At 41.3% G+C, this 21620-nt stretch overlaps 1 protein-coding gene across 3 annotated transcripts in view; it reads right to left on the bottom strand.

Moving 5' to 3' along the window:
• The window catches only part of LOC149249187 (syntaxin-81-like), a 433615-nt gene extending 413149 nt beyond the window's left edge, over positions 1-20466 (bottom strand). Inside the window, exons 1-3 of one of the 3 annotated variants that reach the window (XM_089456197.1) lie at positions 18605-20466; positions 18198-18316; positions 17359-17445 (exon numbers count right to left, since the gene is read on the bottom strand). In XM_089456197.1, the coding sequence (XP_089312323.1) occupies positions 17359-17436 (78 nt within the window). In that variant the 5' untranslated portion in view covers positions 17437-17445; positions 18198-18316; positions 18605-20466. The remainder of the gene's footprint in view (positions 1-17358; positions 17446-18197; positions 18317-18604) is intronic. The other 2 variants (XM_089456195.1, XM_089456196.1) reach the window with 2 other exon arrangements.
• Between the last annotated feature and the right edge of the window lie 1154 nt (positions 20467-21620).

Raw genomic sequence — 21620 nt, 5'->3', positions numbered from 1 at the left:
CTCATAGAAGTTGGTTTAAGCTCCTAGCGAACTTGTGCCAGCTGATCAAGTGACAGCCTGCAGTAAGAGCTAGTACTTGTGCATATAGCACCGTCGCTTCCAAGTTTGTTATGAACTACCAGGTTGATAAAAGTAAAGAAGGGAGCCCCAGGAGTTGCAACATCATTGCTGCAATACCGGAGCCCACCATCTTTTTGGTGCCGTTGCCGGGGAAGCGTCAGAGTATTTGTGATTGCTGCTTTTCTTCTATTTTCTACTACAACCTTCTGCTAAGTAGTTTATTTCAGCAAGAGTAGAGTAGTTGTTTCATTTCCATTTCCGCAATTTCATTTTAGCAAGCATAGATTAGACATTTCCCGCTTTTATAGATTAGCATTTCAATTCTGCAATTTCAATTCTGCAAGCGTACATTAGCATTTCAATTCCGCAATTTCAATTCTGCAAGCGTACATTAGCATTTCCTGCTTTCATTTCATTTCTGCAATTTCATTTCAGCAAAATAGATTAGTCCTTTCTTGCTTTCATTTCAATTCTGCATTTTCATATCAGCAAGATAGATTTTAGTTAGGTGCAGTTCAATCTATTTTAGTTTTGCAGGTACAAGCAGAAAAAAAACAAAAATCAACCAAAAAGATTTCCTTTCATGCCTTGTAGGAGTAGAGATAAGTCAGAAAAATGTTTGCACAACACCCCCACTGCTTCACACAGCCAACCTTCTCTCTTTTTCGATGACTATGATTAAGAAGAACCCCTAGGTGGGCAGCAAGACATATTTTGAAGAACCTCTAGGGGAGAAGAAGAAGAAAACATTCCTCTGGAGCTAATGGCTAAAAACAGAAATGTCGGGAGCAGTACCTTTTCTTCCAACTCATCCATTGAAGGTGAAACTGGAAACATGTGGGAATATTTCAAGAGCGAGATCAGACAAACTATTGCCATGCAAATCGATACCTTGCGGATCTAAAGGAAGCAAGAGGAAACTGAGAGGGCTTTGGCCATCTTTTGTCCTAGATGCACTAAAAAGCATCCTAGGAACAAATGTCCATTGCACTCTATAGAAGTATGTTTTGTCTGTGAAAAAGACCATCCTATGAACCAGTGCCCTTCCTTGCCGGGAATTAAAGCTGCATATCAGAGGGCCAAAGGAGCCACTGAACCATTCTATTATATGAACCAAAGGAGGCCACATGGACCCATACCTTACCAGCAGAGAATGCAAGGGACATCCCAGACCTATTACAACCCCTATCACGCCACTTCCATGCCTTCTTGGGGTCCCCCTGCTCATCCTTCCTGGTCCACACCTCATCCTTGGTCCTTCACATCTCCATATTATGACCAACCAGCTGCTCATCCATTTCACCCCTACGCTCAGTCACAGCCTCAGTGGAATGCATCTCATCAGGGGTGGAGGCCCAAGTACAACACTCCTCCTGCTCCTTTTCCTCCACCACCTACTCAACCACAACCCCATCCACATCCATCTCAAATATACACCCCCACTCAACTACTTGTACCACCATTTCCAAACCCGCACATTGGAGTAGCTCAACCCAATTATAATGCTGAGGGACAACATTTCCAAACAGCTACTTTTGAGCTCAATGATATTCACCATAGCTCAGGAAGAGTATTGCAAGAAAATGATTATATTGATATCATTGAAGGACCACATTCAGCAAAAGAAGATGCAAAAGAGAGGAGCAAAGAACCATGGGCTACACTTGATAAAGAGAAGACAACAGAATCAGAGATCGAGAGAGCTCCCTCATGGTTACCATCAAATCCTCCATGTATTCAAGAGAAAAATCAGCAAAAAGAGGAAGATGAGAAGGTCATGGTAGAAGGTGACATGAAGAATGATCCAGATCAACAAAAGGACCAAGGATATCAGAGCTATATTGAGATATGGTTCCAGACGGTCACTAAGTTGCAGCAGTACTCTCTTCCTCAGCTATGTTTGATCCCTTCAAAGTCAAATCATTTGGTCTCTGAAATCCGGATACCTATCAAAGCATGCATTTCAAGCCTCCACATCATTTTGTCTCTAATCTCGATGTGCACATGGCTCCATTGGAAGTATTCTTATACTTGAAAATGATTTTGTTTTTCAAGTAGGGTAGGGTAGGAAAAAAATAAAAAAAATGAAAATAAGAGAAAAATAAAAATCTAAGGTGAAAACCTCCTCGAAGGCGGCTCAGATTGGCTCATTGATTGAAAACCTCCATGTGGTGGTTAATGGGTTAGAAAGAAGAGAAAAGAAAAAGGGAATAAGATCCTTGGGTGAAAACCCCCCTTGGAGGCGCCCAGGGTAGGCAATTAGGGTGAAAACCTCCTTGAGGCGCCCTAGTTGTTTTCAAAAAAAAAAAAAAAAATGAAAAAATGAATTTCTAGTTGTATTGCAGGTTTGCAGAACTTCAGGAAGCAACAACAGGTGCCAAGAAAGCTCTGAAACCAATAACAGCACCTATCCTACCTTCCCTCACCTTTCTCCATCATTCTTGACATCATTTCCACCTCATTGTGCTTCTTTTCTGAAAACTGTGTTTTCTATAGGAGGATCCTGTAGAAATTACAAAGAGCTAGAAATGGACTTCAAAATCAGTTTGAGGAACATGGAAGCTTCATAAAGGGTTTATAAATCCTCCTACAGTCTTCAAACCCCTCTTCCATCATTTCCATGCCTGCATCACACCCCAAGCTCATTTTTCCTACTGTCCAAAAAACCACAGAATGCTCTGATACAAAAATACATAGAGAAGAAATTTGTTTTTTCCCTAACTTGAAAACCGTGCATCCATTTAAAAAACTGTTTTATGGGGAGTTGTATAGGGATGATGGCAACATGCCCAAGCAATTTCAGCAAATTCCAGTGCACGGTTTCCAAGAAATCAGCCTCCATCACCTTCAGCCATTTTTGCATTTTCTCCATATCCGTCCATCCATTTAAAAACCTGTTTAATGGGGAGATGCATATAGGTGATAGTAATCTGCCCAAGAAATTTCAACCAATTCTAGTGCATGATTTCCAAGAAATTGACCTCTGTCACCTTCAGCCATTTTCAATTTTTCTCGAAATCCGTGCATCCATTGACCACAATTTTGATATGGGAGGTGCATAATGATGATAGAAACATGCTCAGAAAGTTTCAGGTCAATCCAGTCTATCATTTGGGAGCTATGGACAAAACAAGTCGCTGTCCTGCAAAAATCCAGCATCAGCAGCATGAGGGTGCAAATCTGAAGGTTGAAATAGACTCTTGCAACTTAGATCCAGCCAAAGGATACCTGCACAAGAAAAATAGCCACGTATCAGCAACCAAACAAGCATGCATCCACAGAAACAAAGGCATGTAGCAGAAGGAAAGGCCACAACACCTCACAGCAAATGCATTCGACTTCCAGGTAAGTGACTAAACCCGTTCCTCTGTTGCATGAATGTAATTTAAGAACTGCATGGACAGTGAGATGGTTGTGATTAAACAAGATCGGTGGCCAGCTAACTGGCCACCCTCGTCCAGTTCAGACAGTGCCTTGTCCAGTTCTACAGCGCTCAGCCGGAAATCATACAGCACATGTGTATAGTCAACTCACGGGAAATTTAAAAAACAGGTAGTGACAGATGTTTTGAACTCCAGCGCAACTGATGTCAAGTGATTAACAGGCAGAGAACATACAGTTCATAATAACACTGCAGTGGGGACCAACGATCTACATGGGGCCAACGTGCACTTGGCCAGCTCACCCTCCATCAACGGAAGTCTCCATAAACAGCGAATCGAACTCATCTTTGAAATACTCTCACCACCGTTGTTTCCATTTTATCATCGTCCCTGCAGCTGCAACAAGCTCTATACCACCTCCATAGCAGCGAATCAGTCGTTCTCTGCCATTTTGCAAAACCCTCCTGCTTATCGACATTCTACAAGAAGTTGTAACAGTGCTACAGGAGCTGAAACAGCGTCTACAGGAAGGTTTCTACAGGAAAGGCAGAGAACAGCTCTGCAGAAAGAAAACCCGGGATTTTCATCGAATTTCAAGCTCAAAATGAGGTAGGCTTGGGAAAACTTCTCTATGCATGATTTGTTTGTGTAAGGTGGTGAATTGAACACAACATTAGATTGAAAAACAAGAGTAAAAGTCTGCCTATGCATTGAGAAAAATAGTGAAAGTCTGCCTGCATATTTCACTAAGTCTACACAGTTCCTTTCTTTCTCTACATCGAAGTCTCCTCATCATTTTTCAATTTCTCCTGTAAGGAAGATACATGCAGCAGTAGAAGCCAACCTGTGTGTGTGTGAAAAAACATGAATTTACATATCTATCTATGTGCTGAAAAAACCTGTGTCCTTATGCTCTGTTATGTAAAAAAAAAAAAAATCTTTCATAAACAGACAGACCAATTCTAGGTGACAGCAGTTTTCAAACAGGGGAATTACTGCCATTTGATGTTGTAAGGAGCACATGAAAAATTCCTTCTTGGGTTCGAAAAAACCGAATTCAGCTCTCCTCTGTTTCAGTGATTGACTGTTTTTTTTCCCACCTAAGCATTTTCTTTGCTGGTTAAAACACAAACTCAACACCATGCCAGGAGGATTCATGAGGAAAGAACCCTTAAACTCTAGCAAACTGTATGAGAACCCTGAGGTGGTGGACCTTTTCACCAGGGCAAATTGGATATCCTTCTTTGACAGAATTCAAGGTTATGATGAAGAGGTGATTGAAGAGTTTTTGATGTCCCTGAGACCACATTCGAAGACACATGCCACAGTTAGTTTTAGGGGCTTGACCCTAGAACTTACCCCTGATTTCATCAGCAGAATTACTGGTTTACCATTGGGGCTCCCTTGGAGCAAAGAGGAGAAGTCATTGGGACAAGTGGCTAAGAAAACATTTTTTCTGCCTGAGGAGCATCCTGTAGAAGACAAAAATGGGGTCAGAAGGACAAGCTTGCCTCCTCTCTGGAGTGAAGCCAGTTATCAAATAATGAAGTATATCACATGTGAAGGGAGGTTTAGCATCATCTATGGTTATCATTTCAGGTTGCTACATGAATTGAGGTATGGGATGGACTTGCCTCCAGCTAAAAAACTGAGCATCCCATATTTCCTCCTTCAGTCTTTAATTGAATGTGGTACAAAGCTAAATGCAGGAGTCCTAGATCAGTTAGCCCACCATGGACTCATCAAACTGTTGGTGGAAGATGCTTTACACACCTATATTGTCCCCATAGCTTGGGAAATCTTTAGAAATATGTCCAGGGATGATAACATCAAAACTCTGGCTGAGAATATCAGCCCATCCAGCAGTGATGAGGGGGAGAAAACTGAAGAAATTGAGAAGAACATTGATGAGGGAGCACAAGACATTCAAGCAGAGGGAAAAATAGAGGAAGAATAGAAGGAAAAAGAGGAATTTGACAAGACTGCTGAGCCTAAGACAGAAAAGGAGAAAACAACAAAAATAGAAAAGGGAAAAAGGACAAAGATTGGAAAGAAAAAGGCCAAGAAAGCCCAAAAGAAGGCTGCCACAGCCAAGGCAGGCACCCAACAAGAGAAAGAAAAGATACACCCTGAGATATCAGTGGCACAAGCAGAAACAGTGGGCATAGAAATTTCTACAGGAAGTGAAGAAAAAGAACAGCAGAAAGAGAAATCCCCTGAAATGTTGGCAAGAGAGGCAGCAGCTGGTCTCACTACCCTGAGCACACCAATTAAGCCAAAAGAAAGAGAAAAAGCAGGCCTCCATGTATTTTAAGGCCAAGAAAAGCACAAGAATTCAAACAAGCAGAATAGGAGCAGTGGAAGGACATGGACAAGAAGGCAAAATTTTATGGCACACATGAGCAGACCACTTTAGAAACTTGCGATGATAGGGAGGCCACCAGGGTCATCAAGGATGAGGAGATGGATTAGTTGCTCAGAGGATGAGCAACACCTTCAGTAGGGGGTGATGATGAGTCCCAGAAATGGGTAATTATATGGTCTCATTTAGCTTTCTAATTCGACTTAATCCACCATTCTCATTAGTTTATTGCATGTTTTTTATTATATTTATGCTGATAGAGTGAATTGGGTTAGTCATTATGCCAAAAAGTTTAATGTGTGTTTTATGCAGATTTTTGGTCAATTTTGAGACAAAATCAAAGGTTTAATAAGCACTTTGCAGCCAAATTCGTGGAAGAACAAGGGAGAGGATTTGTAGGAAGGTGTCCACTTCATTTATGAGCCCTTACCTCGAATTCTCCACCAGCAGCTCGGAGTTCAAGGGCCACCACATCGATGATCACAAGGGCAGTCGAGCAGGGCTAGTAAAGTTGTTGTTAACTGCAAGTTTTGGCAGCAGAGATCCTAAAGTTTAGGAGGACTGTTGGGGTCCTCAATTTGTATAAATAAGAAGGATTAGGGCCTCAGTTTTGTTAGTCAGATGTTAGTTAGATTTTAGTCATTTTTTTAGTTTATTTTCGCACTCTAGTGCAGCCCTGTATCAGCACATTTTCGAGCTTTTTCTTGTAGACAGTTTTGGGATGTAACTATTATTTCTTGATCAATAAAGATGAATCTAGCTTTGCACCAGCTCTAATCTTTCTTAGGAGGCTGTAGCTCTTGGGGTTGGGCCCAACCCGAGTGCTAGTACCTCCTTTGTGTGCTTTTATGTGTCTTTGCTGCATTCATAAAATAATTTTTTTTATTTAGGTTAAAATCTTGCTTTGTTACTTAGGTTGTTTTTTATGATTGAGATAGTTTTTCATGCTTCAGGTTGATTTGATAGTTTGGTAACAGAAAAAGACTATCAAAAAGTCCTTGATCTCATTTCTCCCTCCTTGGGACCATGAACTGAGACCAAGACATACTTGCTGCCACAAAAACATTGTTTTTGCCTTTCCATGCAATCACTAGTGTTAGATTTTTAGTTGGAAAAGTTGATACCAGTCATACTTGCATGTTTAGATCTGTTCTTGCTTAGTTTCCATAGTTATCTCGCATGATTTTCTATCTATAAACTTATGTTCATCATGTTTCTAGTTTTTAGGTCAGATTAGGTCAAAATAGATAGATCTCTGGTTTTTCTAGTCTTTAATCGATCAGTTTTGGAAAATAGTGTGCAGAGCACCTATAACACAACCCTGTCTATCATTCCTCCATCATACAACCTACTCCAACCCCTAATCCAAGATTCCTTCCTTTCATTCGCCACACTTTTCCAATTTGACCTAGTTTCTACATTCTTGTGCAACATTGCTTTCTCCGTCCTTGAACAAATCCAACCATCTTCATCACTCCTTAGCTTCATTCACCAGGTCCTAGACCCCTTCACATCCTCATCCATCCTCCATTTCCACTTTCCCACTGTTTTTCCACCATCAACCCTCCAAAATCCTCTTTCGGCTCTTCCTGTAGAACTTCCTGTAGAACATCCTGTAGAACCCCTGCAGACTTCCTGTAGAAGTTCACATGAGCAGTTTTTCGAGATCTGATCGCTGTGAAACTCTCTGGAAGGGTGCTAGGGACCCCTTAGGCCCTCTTCTCACCTTCCCAACCTCCTGCAAGCGTCCACTCCATTTCCTTTCGCCAATAAACCCCAGCACATTCAAAAATATTTAAAGCACATGCATAATAATTCTGCAAAATTACTCAAAAATACAAAAAGATGCTTTTTCCATATTTTCCTTCAGAAGTAGCTTAGTCACATGCATTTTACCTTTCCAAGAGTCAATGGCATCCATTTCAACAGCTTTCATCTCTTTTCTTGCACCAGTAGTGTTAGTCAGTAAAACTAGGGTTTGCTAGGGTTTGCATTTCCTTTCAGCTTTCAGCTTCTTTCTGCAAGTAGATTAGCCTCTTTTGAGTTAGCTTTCATCCATCACAGTTAAAAGCTTCTTCTAAGAACTCATAGAAGTTGGCTTAAGCTCCTAGCGAACTTGTACCAACTGATCAAGTGATAGCCTGCAATAAGCTAGTACTTGTGCATATAGCACCGTCGCTTCCAAGTTTGTTACGAACTACCGGGTTGATAAAAGTAAAGAAGGGAGCCCCAGGAGTTGCAGCATCATTGCTGCAATACCGGAGCCCACCAGCCTGCAGGTGATCAAAATCAGTCAGCAGAAGCTCCTTTGATCTAGCATCAGGGGAAGCCATAGGGGCAGCGAGTGGGACAAGCAGGACAATCACAAGGATCGAGTACTATGACCAGTACCAATATTTCCTCAGGTGTAGGAAATCTGGGGAGTTCTCAGCAGATGGAGTAGCAGAGGCAGGATGAGGAGGAGCTGGATAAACCTCCCACGATAAGTGGTCGAGCTAGCAAAGAGGTTCGTCAGACATTGAGAGATGTAGAGGAGTTTATTGGAACTCCTAGGACGAACAAGAGACAACGCAGACAACCTGACAGGTACCAGGCATTGGTGGCTCAGGTTGCAGAACCTTCCAGCTTTCAGGAGGCCGCACAACATCAAGTATGGGTAGATGCCATGGTAGAAGAGTATAGTTCTATCATGACGAATGATGTTTGGGAGGTAGTGCTAAGGTCGGAAGACAAATCAGTTGTAGGTTCTAGATGGATCTACAAGATCAAATATGTTGTAGATGACAGTGTGGAAAAATACAAGGCTAGGTTCGTGGAAAAGGGGTATGCATAGAAAGAAGGGATAGATTATGAGGAGACCTTCGCCCCAATTTCCAGATACACTTCTATCCAATCAGTTATATCCCTAGCAGCTCAAATGGGATGGCAGATTCACCAGATGGACATCAAGACAACCTTCTTGAACAGGATGATAGAGGAAGAAGTGTACATAGAACAACTAAAGGGCTTTGAGACTCATGAGAGGCGCACTCATGTGTGCAAACTGAGAAAAGCTCTATAAAGACTGAAGCAGGCTCCCAGGGCATGGTATGGTAGGATTAACAACTACTTGCAGCAGATGGGATTCGTCAAGAGTGACGCAGATCCCAACCTTTACTATTTGATGGTAGAGGGTGAGCCACTCATCCTAGTTTTGTATGTGGATGATATCTTTTTGACAGGATCATCAAGGCTCATAGAGGACTGCAAGAGGAACCTAGAAGCAAAGTTCGACATGAAGGATTTGGAGTTGATGCACTATTTCCTAAGATTGGAAGTGTGGTAGAAGGATGGGGAGATCTTCCTTGGGCAAGGAAGATACGCTACAGATATTCTGAAGAGGTTCAGAATGCAAGATTGCAGACCATGTCTACGCCCATGATCACCAATTGGAAGAAGATAGATGCATCAGATGACAAGGATGTCGACCCCACCTTGTATAGACAACTTATTGGATCTCTCATGTATCTAGTCAATACTAGGCCAGATATTTGCTTCATAGTCAATACCCTTAGTCAGTTCATGGTAGAGCCGAAGAGGGTACATTGGGCAGCAACGAGGCACATTCTAAGGTATGTGTGTGGCACAGTCGAGTATGGGTTGAGATATACCCGAGGAGATGATGTCAGATTATGTGGATTCACAAATGCAGATTGGGCAAGCAGTTCAGTGGACAGGAAAAGTACCTCTAGGTACTGCTTCAGTGTTGGATCAGGGATGGTTTCTTGGTGTAGCAGGAAGCAGAAGTCAGTAGCACTAAGCTCTGCAGAAGCAGAGTATATGGCAACAAGCACAGCTACGTGCGAAGCTATATGGCTTCGGAAGCTGCTAGTGAGCTTGTTCAGGCAGAGGATGGAGGCGACCAATGTCTACTGTGATAATCAGAGTTGCATAAAGCTCTCTAAGAATCCAGTGTTTCATGACAGGTCGAAACACAGATATTCGATGTCATTTCATCAGAGATTGTGTACAATGTGGAGCAATCCAACTATAGTATGTTCCCACAGAAGTGCAAGTTGCATATATACTCACGAAAGCTCTAAGAAGAGCTAAGTTCGTCTATTTCAGAGAACAGATGGGTGTGGTGGATAACCCGTTTCAAAAGTAGAAGCAGATTACTCTAGATGATTCTCAGTTGTAACAGCAACAGGTGAGAGGGAATTGTAGTGCAGATGCAGTGTTGGCAGCAGGATCGCAGGGTCAGCAACAACACAGATGCAGTGTATATCAGAGTTGCGTAGTGGTTGGTGGGCAGCAACAGCCAAACATCAGCAACATGACAGGGGATGATGCAGAGACAAGGTGTTGTGGCAGGATGTGCAACATTAGAACACATTCCTAGCTAAGAGAGAGTGTTAGTTTTTGTAGCACCGGATGTGTTCTAGCCATAAAATTTGGTGGAGAGGCTAAAATACATGAGGTCTCCAAAACAAAGAAATCGTTTCTGGAAATTCCACCTAGAGTGTCTCAATTAGATTATTAACCCTTTTTTTTAATATTTCCTAAGTCTAAACTTAGGGAATATGATTAATTAATCAATGTTAATTAAGATAGGTGAGAATCATCTAGAAACTCACATGGGTCGATCCAAAGATGATCCTAGTCATTGATTAAGTTTTAATCTTGGCCGTTGGTGCTCCAATATTGGATTATAAGATGAGATCAATGTGGTTTATGGAGAACACACCAGTGCAGCGATTCAGTGGCCCACGCAGTTCGATTTTCTCAGTAGGAGTAGCTCAGCGGAGAAGATAGAACCAGAGGGTGAGTAGTGGGTGGAAGAAGAGGGTAGCAGCTTTCTAAAAGGAAGGTTTCCAGTTCCTGAAAGAGGCAAAGGAAGGAAGGCCGAAATTCTCATTGGGTCAGTGTAATCTCTGTGTAGAGGATGACGTATGAGGCTCAGCGCAGAGGCTAGGGAGGTAATTTCGGAGGTAGAAATTAGTTGTGGGGTGAAAGAAAATTCTCACAATAATTTTGCCAATATTTTCCTCGGATTAAATTGTCAGCTGGGCATCTAAATTATTGTACTCAGAATTGCTGCTAAAGAATAATAATAAAACCCTCATCTGCTGCACTGGTTTTCCTACATTGGGTTTTTCTGGGAACAATTGTCCAAAAATAACTGTGTCAAAATTCTTGTATATAGTAATGAATGTTAAACAAAACAACCTCCTCGAGAGAAGCTGCTACGAATCGGTGGTTCGAATCCCGCAGAGTGCATTCCTTCGCGCCTGCAGCCTGGGCGCTGGCCGTCGTCGCAGAGGTCAAGAAGGCCGTTGTCGTGCTCAAAGGGAATCCTCAGGCCGAGGCTGTTGTCAATCTCTCGCAGGAAGACAACGACAGAAATAATAGACTTTTGGGTTAGGTCAAAATTTCATTTGGTTGGAATCGCGTCCCTGCATGGAGGCGTTGCTACTGACCTAGCAGCGCCAAGCCAGTCCTTTTCACTCCGTGTGATTCAGACATGGACCTTGGTGGGGGCTCTGTTGCTACCCCCCCAATACCTCCAGAACTAGAAGCGTTCAGATCTTTAGTCGCAGCATCTGGGAAACGGACGACTGGCTCTCAGTCTAAGTTTGTCAAAAAACTAGGAAGCATTCCCACGGTGACACTGCCGGTGGAAGAAACATGTAGAACAGCGTTGAATCTCGCCGAAAGAGGCCTTATCGGTCAGTTCACAGGGTTATGGCCATCCCCGAAAGCTGTTGAGGAATGGGTAAAGCGAAACTAGACACCTTTGGTCAGAGAAGGTATAAAAAGTCATTTCGTTGGCAAAGGTTTCTTTGTGTTTGTGTTCAAAAACGCTGAGGATAGAAGTCTGATATTTAGAAACGGGCCATACTTCATGGGCCCTCAAGGGCTCTATCTGAACAAATGGTCTCCTGACTTCGATCCAGCTCAGGATGTGCCCACGGCGGTACCTGTTTGGGTACGCCTCCCACATCTCCCCCTCCACTGCTGGAGTCAGAACTCGTTGCAATCCATAGGTAACGCTCTTGGCAGATACATAGATCAGGCGCCGAGGAAGGATCAATACTCCTGTGCCCGCATCTGCGTTGAGGTCGATCTTGAAGTTGGTTTACCCGAAGCCATCAAACTCTCAGTAGCGGACTGGACCCATATCCAAGAGCTCGACTATGAGCAGTTGCCTTTTAAGTGCCAACACTGTCATGAATATGGGCACTTTGCAAGATATTGCAAGAAAAAAACGAGGAAACTACAGAGAAAGAAAAAGGAGAGCAATGGAAACAAGTAAAGAAACCAGCAAACAACAGGCAGAACAACAAAAACAAAGGCAAAGAGACAGGAAACAAATCAGGGCAAGAAAATGAAAGCACTCAAAACGCTAGAAGCAAGGAAACCATCAGCAAAGAGGAGGACAAAAATCCTTTTGAATCTCTCATTCCATCCTCAGATCCTCCAGAGGCAAAACAGGAAGAACCTCCCCAGCAGAACAACACCGAACCTTCAGATCCAGGTAATACTTCAAACCCGAACCCATGCAATATCTCGTCCCCCTCATATGTTGATATAATCAAACAAAAGAAGAAGAATGTTGAAAACGAGGGCTCATCGGATGAAGAGACCCTAGAAAGGACATCAAAGCGAGCTGGAAGGAAATCAAACAGAGAAACTAGGGAAGAAGAATCAGAAAGACAAAAAACCCTGGGAAGCCAAGCCACCATAGAAATGACTCTCGGAAGGAACACCAGACCAAGGGTCCCTAAGGGAGGTGGACCTACCCCAACAAGTCATAAATGATGCAGCTGGTCTCTTGGAACTGCAGGGGTCTGGGGAATCCCACTAAGGCAGAGGCTATCAGAGATTTATTGAAGATGGAAACCACAGACATACTCATGCTCCAAGAGACAAAAATAGAAGGGGAAATCCTTCTTAACACTAGCAATACAAGATGGAAATTTGATTCAGGAAAGGTAGTCAGCGCAAGAGGTTCGGCGGGAGGAATAGGCACATTCTGGTCCAAAAACTTCTTCTCTTTAGAAAGCTCCTTTGTGACCCAGCATTGGATATATACAGAACTGCGCCACATAGCAAGTAATTTTAAGCTAGCCCTGTTTAATTTGTATGTACCTGTGCATTATGATGAGAAGAAAGAATGCTGGAAAACTCTCTTGGACTATTTGGAACTACTCAATCCTTTGAATATAGTCATAGGAGGAGACCTGAATATAATCTTAGACCCCAAAGAAAAGAGAGGAGGGACCAATCTGAGAGACCCCTTCCTTGCCACAGTGGAAAACCTCATCCAACAATGGGACTTAGTAGATTTCAAACCAGTAAAAGGAGAATACACCTGGACTAATAATAGAACAGGGGAACACCACATCTCTGCAAGGCTGGACAGATTTCTCACCAGCAGTTCTATTATGCTGAATAAAAGAATTGTTTTCTCTAAGATTCTTCCAAAATTAACCTCAGATCATAAACCAATCTTATTATGCTTAAAGGAAGAAGAAGACCTCGGCCCCCTTCCATTTCGTTTCAGTCCTCTTTGGGCAGAAAGGGAAGGGTTCCACGAAACGGTTCAAACTGCATGGAGAATAGAAGTTTCAGGTTCCCCAAGTTACGTTTGGGAACAAAAAATGAAAAACACAAAGAAGGCATTAAAAGAATGGATAAAGAAAGTCACAGTCACTCCCACTAGCCAGAGAAAAGATGTAGTCAACCAGCTGGAAGATCTCCAAGTGGAAATGGAAGAGAAAGACATCTCATCCATGGACCTAGATAATGAAAAAATTGCACAAAGGAAAACATACAACTATTTTAGAATCGAGGAAGAATATTGGTGCATTAAGTCACACAACTTGTGGCTCAAAGCCGGGGATAGAAACACTAAATATTTCCACAGACAATACAGGGCTCGTCTGTCGCGAAACCACACTACAGAAATCATCACAACTAGGGGTCAGGTATGCGGAGGATTTGATCAAATCAAGGAAGCCGCTGTGAACCACTTCCAAAACCTTCTCAGTGCAGAAAAGGACGGGAGTGAGGAGGATATTGCAGAATTCCTCACAAATATTCCACAGCTAGTCAGCGCAGATGACAATAACACTCTTTTGAGCCCTGTCACGGAGGAGGAGATTGCAAACATTGTCTGGTCCATGGAGCCAGACAAAGCACCTGGGCCTGACGGTTTTTCAATCCACTTTTACAGAAAATGTTGGGATCTAATTAAAACTAATCTCATCAGAATGGTTCACGGTTTCATGAGGAAGGCAAAGATTGGAGGCAGTATAAATTCTACCTTCCTCGCCCTAATTCCAAAGGAAGCAAGCCCAAGCTCTTTTGACAGATACAGGCCAATCTCCCTGTGTAACTCGTCCTACAAGATTGTGGCCAAACTGTTGGCGAATAGAATCAAACCCCTTTTGCAAAAATTAATATCTCCTGCCCAAGGGGGATTTGTGAAAGGAAGACACATTCTGGACAATGTCATTCAAGTCCAGGAATCTCTACACTCCAGCCACTCACGCAAAGAACAAGGTATGCTCATAAAACTTGATATGTGTAATGCATTTGACAGAGTTAATCGTTCCTATTTGTACAGGGTACTTTTATCCTTTGGTTTCAGTCAGGACTTCATTAATCTTATCAAGGCATGTCTGGAGAAGATTTGGATTGCGCCCATGATAAACGGTAGACCTGCTAACTTCTTTTTAGCCACCAGGGGCTTGAGACAGGGCTGCCCCCTTTCACCCTTTCTCTACATTCTAATGGCAGACTCCTTGAGCAGAAAACTGAATTTGGAAAAACAAAAGGGGTGTCTACCAGGGATCAGAATTGTGAAAGGCATAGACCCTGTGAACCATGCACTTTTCGCCGACGATTCACTATTGCTTGGAGGGACCTCTCCAAGAATAGCTAAATCCTTCAGAATCATACTTCAGAAATATTGCAGCATCTCAGGAGCACTGGTAAGTGAGAGGAAAAGTGCTATGTATGGGTGGAACACAGAGCAGCACAAGATTGAGACAATTGCAAACGAGTTGGGGTACACAGGACATGCAGATTGGGAAAAAATAAAATATTTGGGCCTTCCAATAACACTGGGATCCAACAGAAATCACCTGTGGGAGGAAGTTATCTCGAAATTCAAAAGGAAGATCACTGCGTGGGGAGGCTTTTGGCTAACCTCAGGGGGCAAATTAACGCTCATCAAATCAGTCCTCTCTGCTCTGCCCACATTCCAAGAGTCTCTCATGCTGGCTCCAAAACTAATCTCAGATCAAATCTCCAGACTCATGCGCAATTTCTTGTGGAACGGTGGGAGAGGAAACGCAAACAGATTTCATTTAGTAAGCTGGGATATGGTGAAACGCCCGCTGGCAGAAGGTGGACTTCAAATCCGCGACCCAGTCCACGCAAATTTAGCTCTGGGCTGTAAGTTGTTATGGCAGCTCCACGCAGAGCCTTCTCATCCAGTGAGTCAGATCTTCAAACTGAAATACCTGAAAAATCAGTCATTAAAAACATACAATACAGAGAAATCCCCAAAAGGAACGCAGGTCTGGAAACTGTGTAACAGAAGCATTGATTTTTTCAGATCCCACTTGTATCGAATCCCCGGTAATGGTAAAAATACAAAGCTATGGAGAGACAGTGTTATGGGACATCGCCCTCTAGCAGAAAACCACGAGATTACAGAGGTAAGAGTCTGGCTACAGTCTAAAGGTATAAGGAAAATAGAGGATATCTCCAGTTGGGACAGAAAAGGGAACTGGCAATGTTGGACTTTCCCCAGAATCCCAGAACATTTAAACGCTCAGTTAGACGCTCTTCAAGCCGCAATCTCTGACTTTGCCCCAGTGCACAAAGAAGACGAAGATGTTTGGGGCTGGGTAAGACCGGGGTATACACAGCTAGCCAAGGATATTATCAGATGCAGAGCAAAAAGGATTCACCACACCCGGAATCCGTGTGGAAGCAGATTTGGGACAGCTTCGGCATTCCCAAAATCAACTTCTTCTTCTGGACACTGTTCCACAACAAAATTTTGACTGGAGATAATTTGTGTAAGGAACATAGCTGGACCACATAGATGCGTCCTCTGCAAAAGAGCCCCGGAAACTGCAAATCATCTGTTTTTAGCCTGCGAATTTGCAAAGGCGGTCTGGTCTTTCTTCCTCACCGGGCTGAACGTGCCTCCTCCAACTCAAAGCACGATTGACACCATGTTCTCCTCTTGGAATGACAGATATCCCTTCAGCATAGTCAGCAACTCACTTTGGCAAAAGGTGTGGATCGTTGTACCAAAGTATGTCTGCTGGAAACTTTGGTTAGCTCGGAATGAAATAATATTTAACACAGAATTGCTCGCAGCAAAAGTGGCGGAACAGGCAAAGAACCTCCTCTTAGAAACACTGAACCACTCCTCAGTCAAAGATGACAACTCCTTGCGAACCGAAGAAAGGGTGTGGATGGATGCTTATACAGGAAAGGCCAATCTACCAGCACCCAACCGCACAATGCACAAAGGAAAATGGCAGATCCGAGAACCAGAGGACAGCTTCCAGCAATGGTGGAAATCACAGGCCAAGTGCACCATTTTTTTCGATGGAGCCTCAAAAGGCAATCCAGGGAGGTCTGGAGCAGGAGAGGCGATCTTCTTTCAAGACGGGAAAAAAGACGACTTTAGTTGGGGCCTTGGAATGAAAACCAACAATCACGCTGAAATTCTCAGCCTCTTGAAAGCCTGCCAAATGGCCAGAAAAGGAAATCCAGAAGAATTCTAATCTTCGGTGACTCCGAACTGCTGATAAAAACGATGGTAGACAAGAAAAGACTCAAGGACCCGGTGCTAAACAAACAACTTTCAAGAGTGACCAGAATTCTGAAAGAATTTCCATCTGTCCAATTCTTCCACATTCTCAGAGGATTAAACAAGGAAGCAGACAGATTGGCGAATATTGGATGCACTTTACAGGAAGGAATGATCAGCATAAATGCAGAAACAGCGACCATGGATATCATCCCCTAAGCAGAAAGAGAGCCAATGTAAATTCTGAAAATTGTAATGGTTGATTAGGCTCTGCCCAACCTGTTATCTATCAATAAAACATAACCGTTTCAGTTAAAAAAAAAAAAAAAAAAAATCTTCTATATGAGCTAGAATTTCTCAGTTTTCAGTGTTTTATTTTGCGCAGAGTTTTTATGATGAAAATTGCAGTTGTGATTTTATTCGTTGTTTGTCGTAGCAAATAAACTGCATAATTAAATTTTTAGTTAGAAGAATAATTTCCAATTGCTGCAATAGATAAAAATTTAACACCCTCATGTATGAAATTTTATGTAAACATAGCATTTTTCTCTTTTTGAAACAAAGAAAACAAAAAGAGTCAGGGTAAATGTAAGGATAATTATTGAAGAAAACCATAAAGAGCAGAATCCAAATGATCAGTGCTCTGGAACCTCACAGAATCATTATATTCACAAAGCATAAATGGGAAAAATAATTGCATAGGGTACTGCTGATGAGGAGGGATTAATAACCTCATTGAATCGCTGCTTCAATGCGATGGTGCGAACAGCTTCCCTGAAATCTTCAGTTCTGTCCCTAGTTCTTGCCATTTTCTGTCACTGTCAAAATTGTTATCGAGATTAAGGATTGCACATTTTATGAGACTGATACGACATTTGCTGTAATTAAAATGAGTCTATTAATAGAGTCAGAAACAACAAAAGGCGGTATGTAGACAAATCATAAAAACAGCTGACAAGAAGACTTGAAAATGCCTCACCCAGATTGCGAGGCAGATACATCTGCCTGTCCAAGTCTGGATTTTATTAGCAAATATTAATAATATTAATTAATTTGAAATATATTTTGATAGATACCTACATAATTGTCCAAAACAGGAAAAATAAATAAATAATATAATAATAATCTAAATTTTAAGGTCATAGCCAAATCAGACACCAAATTGATATATGAGAACCTGCTGTTGTGGGGCAGGGGACAAAAGAGTTCTCTGATATGCAACCAGCTTAGATCTGGTAAAGAGAGCAAAAATAGAACAACCCACATCTGGAGACGAACAAATTAGACGTGTACTCAATTCTTGCAGTTGAAATGAGCTAGTAAAAAACCCTAACAAAGTTATCTAGAGGTGAAAGAACCACCTCGAAAGCAGTCATACGGGAATTATCATATTATGCCAGCTTTTCTTGAACAAAATGAGAATGTAGCAATTTTGGCTAAATTTATTTATGGGCCATATAATGCTATAAGCATTTTGCAGCTGGAAGACCATATAATTTGTTTTAATTTGGCATTTATTTACTCTGATATTTGGTACAATTTTCAACAAACAATAGAGAGAGAAACTCACAGGAAAGATCCTCTATAGCTGATGTAGCAGGTATTCAAATGGATACTTTGATTTGTTCTTCGAGATTAGCTTCTAGTCCAATTTATGACACTTTTGTATCAATAATTCATACCCTGTCGCTGATTAATTCATGGAATCAGTCATTCTTTTCTGATCGAATCACCACCAACAGTGAAATAATAAATGAATATTTTACTGAACGAAGTTGCAAGTGTATATAAATAATTTAGTAGGTTTTGAATGCAGCCGTTTAACCCACAAGCAGTCCAAATTGGAACGAATAACATGGACTGAATTCTGAAACCCTACAGAAATTCTAGATTGGGGGGGTTTTTCGGAAGCCTTCCTGTTAATAGTTTGAAAAGAAATTGTTCATGCTATACGAGTATAAAAAATTGCGTTGCTACCTATTCAAAGAAATTCTGGAATGTTTGTAAAGCATAGCCAAAAGCCCAGAATGACCACTATATGGCTTCCAATGACCGCCTCAAACAAGGACTCCTGCCAATTTCACTCAAAATTTCTTCAATTCGATAATCACAAAAATCTGAGAACAAAGAATGGTGGGAAAAGCTCGCACGGAAAGTATATACACCTATCAAGTTTGAATCAGCAATGCTTACACCTTTATCTGCATTTCCATATACGAAATTCTTTCCCTTGGAAAGAGAGCAAGGCATAATAAATATTCCTCAGTTGTTATGATATCTTAGATTCGTATTTAAAAATAAACCATTTCTCATTAGTTATAACAAAGAGAATAAGATTGTGGATTAGTATATCGAAAGATTTGTTTTCTCGGCAGTCATGGGGAAGGCTGATATGTGCAGCCGAGGAAGAGAATGTTCAAGATTTCCGACAAATGTGATGATGTGGGCGCCTTCTTGGGTATGACCTTTCGCCTCTTCAAACTTTTCGAGGCTCGTGCTCGAATAACATTTCAACGACGTTTGAAGGGATAACCAACAACCTTGATCAAGAAGCTCCGTAAAGCGAAACAGGAAGCTACTTCAAAATTTTCTTTAACATGTGAGCGAGTGAAGCATCGACAGCCTGGTATTGATTCTACACACTCTTCTAGGTCTGATTCTACACACTCTTCTAGGTCTGTTTCATCAGTACCTGAGACAGAGGACGGACACCATTGGCTAAGTGTCAAAAACCAGAGTATGCATGGCATCTGTTTCACAAAAAGGCCTATGTAGACCCACATGGCAACTACAGCAGCAGCAAATTAGTAAGACACTACGAGTGGTGTCGAAGCATTTTGCAAGGGCTCCGAGAATCTGAATTCATCGTTTGGAAACAGCTTGATCAAGCAGGCAAAATGGGAATGGCAAGAGGCTGCCAGCGAACTAGATGACGAAGTGTCTTTAGACGGAACTTTGCAGATATTTGTAAAATTTGTTGCAGAAAAAACTATAAACTTAGAGATGATGAGCAGGAACGGACTAGTAGACATTGCAAAAGGTTACGAATCGGGATAAGGAGGGTAATCCTCCCCAGCAGGAGTGGTTTCTTTGATGGAAGAAGCTGTCAAAGGCGACCCAAGTTCTTTTTAGGACACTCTTCTGTGTTCAGGAACAATTCTGGCGCCAAACAATCCTCCCCAGCGACCAAGACTGCTTCTGCTAACTCTTCCTTCGGTGTGGAGAAGAAAACGATGCCATTGGTTTTGAAAATTGACCCAGAATGAGTTAAGCAGCAAGAAGCATATCCTCTGGCACATGATATGATCTGCGGATTTAATGGCCTGTGGCCATCAATTAAAAAAATTCAAACATGGATATGAGTGTCTTCGGGTTCCTACTGGTAGAAACGGCTGTAATCCACCCCAATTCAAATACATTTTTCATTATTGAGTTTATCTCTGAATTGGACAAAGGGAAACTGCTCTAGTCCATCCCAACGGAAGAATATTTTTCGTTCTCCAATTCAGCTCTGAATTGGACAAAGCGAAACTGTTGTAGTCTATCTCAATGCAAAAAGGATTTTGCACCTTTAGTTTATCTATGAATTGGACTTTGCACCTTTAGCTATCTATGAGTTGGACAGAGCACCTGGAGTGCTTTTCACTCCACTGGCTTGGACGCCAGGACCAGCGATACTCAAATTGATTTTGGTTGGAGCATTGAGAGTCCAACTTGAAGTGTTTGATATTTTCGATCATATTTTCTCTGCTTCAGTATATTCAGCGAACTGGTTTACAATTTTGAAGTCTTTTAACGTTTTTTTTCCTTCTTTGGCGAACTGGAGTTTTGGGTTTTTCGAGAATTTTGGATAGAATCCGTGAGCTTAGATGAAGGCGGAAACCCTTAGTGACTGCAATACTGGCAGAGATGTGAGGCGAACTGGTTTACAATTTTGAAGTCTTTTAACGTTTTTTTTTTCCTTCTTTGGCGAACTGGAGTTTTGGGTTTTTCGAGAATTTTGGATAGAATCCGTGAGCTTAGATGAAGGCGGAAACCCTTAGTGACTGCAATACTGGCAGAGATGTGAGGCTCCGAGGTCTTCGTAAGCTTGGGGTTCTTTGATTTTGATTTTTTGTGTCAGAATTCCAGCGAAGGCCATTTCTCTACCAAGGGTGTTGTGAAACTATTATCAAAGGATTGAACCCATGCAACAATGGAATCAAACATATTCAGAGGATTAACAATGGAATCAAACATATTCAGAGGATTAACAATAGAATCAAACATATTAAGTCAAAAGTTGCCATCTTTACCTTTACGTAAGTGGATAGGTGTGCATTTCGGAATAATGAAATCAAACATATTAAGTCAAAAGTTGCCATCTTTACCTTTACGTAAGTTGATAGAAGGTAAGTTGATAGGTGTGCATTTCGGAATAATAAAATCAAACATATTAAGTTAAAAGTTGCCATCTTTACCTTTACGTAAGTTAATAGATGTGTAGTTAGGAATAAAGTTTCTGAATTTTATTATAGTGTTATTATATTGTTAGATGTAAGTTTTCAAAATTTTAACTTATTTAATAATAATAATTAAATATATTTGAAATTTTATATTTAATGAATTTTTAAATAATAATAATTAAATATATTAAAAATTTTATATTTATTGAAATTTTTTTATAAAATATTTTCAATAAAAGGTAAAATTTATTTTAACCCTAATGGCTTCTTATTTTAGTTTTAAAAAATAGAATTAAATTTTTAATTATTACGATTTTTTTTTTTTTTGTAGGCTAAGGTGTTGCTCTCTTTTTTCTATTACTTCAAATCATAATACATATCAAAATAGGTTGCTTTCCACTCGCCCTTCTTGGGGAAACCGAGTGTTTAAGCCACCTGAAGTTCTTAATAGCCGCCCAAAAATAAAAGATCCAGAGTCTGGTTGTCCAAGCTAAATATACTAAACAGTCTTTCAGATTTCTAGTCCTAATTACTTGCATATAACAGAA

The sequence above is a fragment of the Pinus tabuliformis genome, chromosome 7 (assembly GCF_031772625.1).
Source record: "Pinus tabuliformis cultivar Carrire ecotype Pingquan chromosome 7, CPIR1, whole genome shotgun sequence".
NCBI lineage: Eukaryota > Viridiplantae > Streptophyta > Pinopsida > Pinales > Pinaceae > Pinus > Pinus tabuliformis.
Note: the sequence above shows the minus strand (reverse complement) of the source record. Positions and strands in the feature narration are given on the sequence as shown.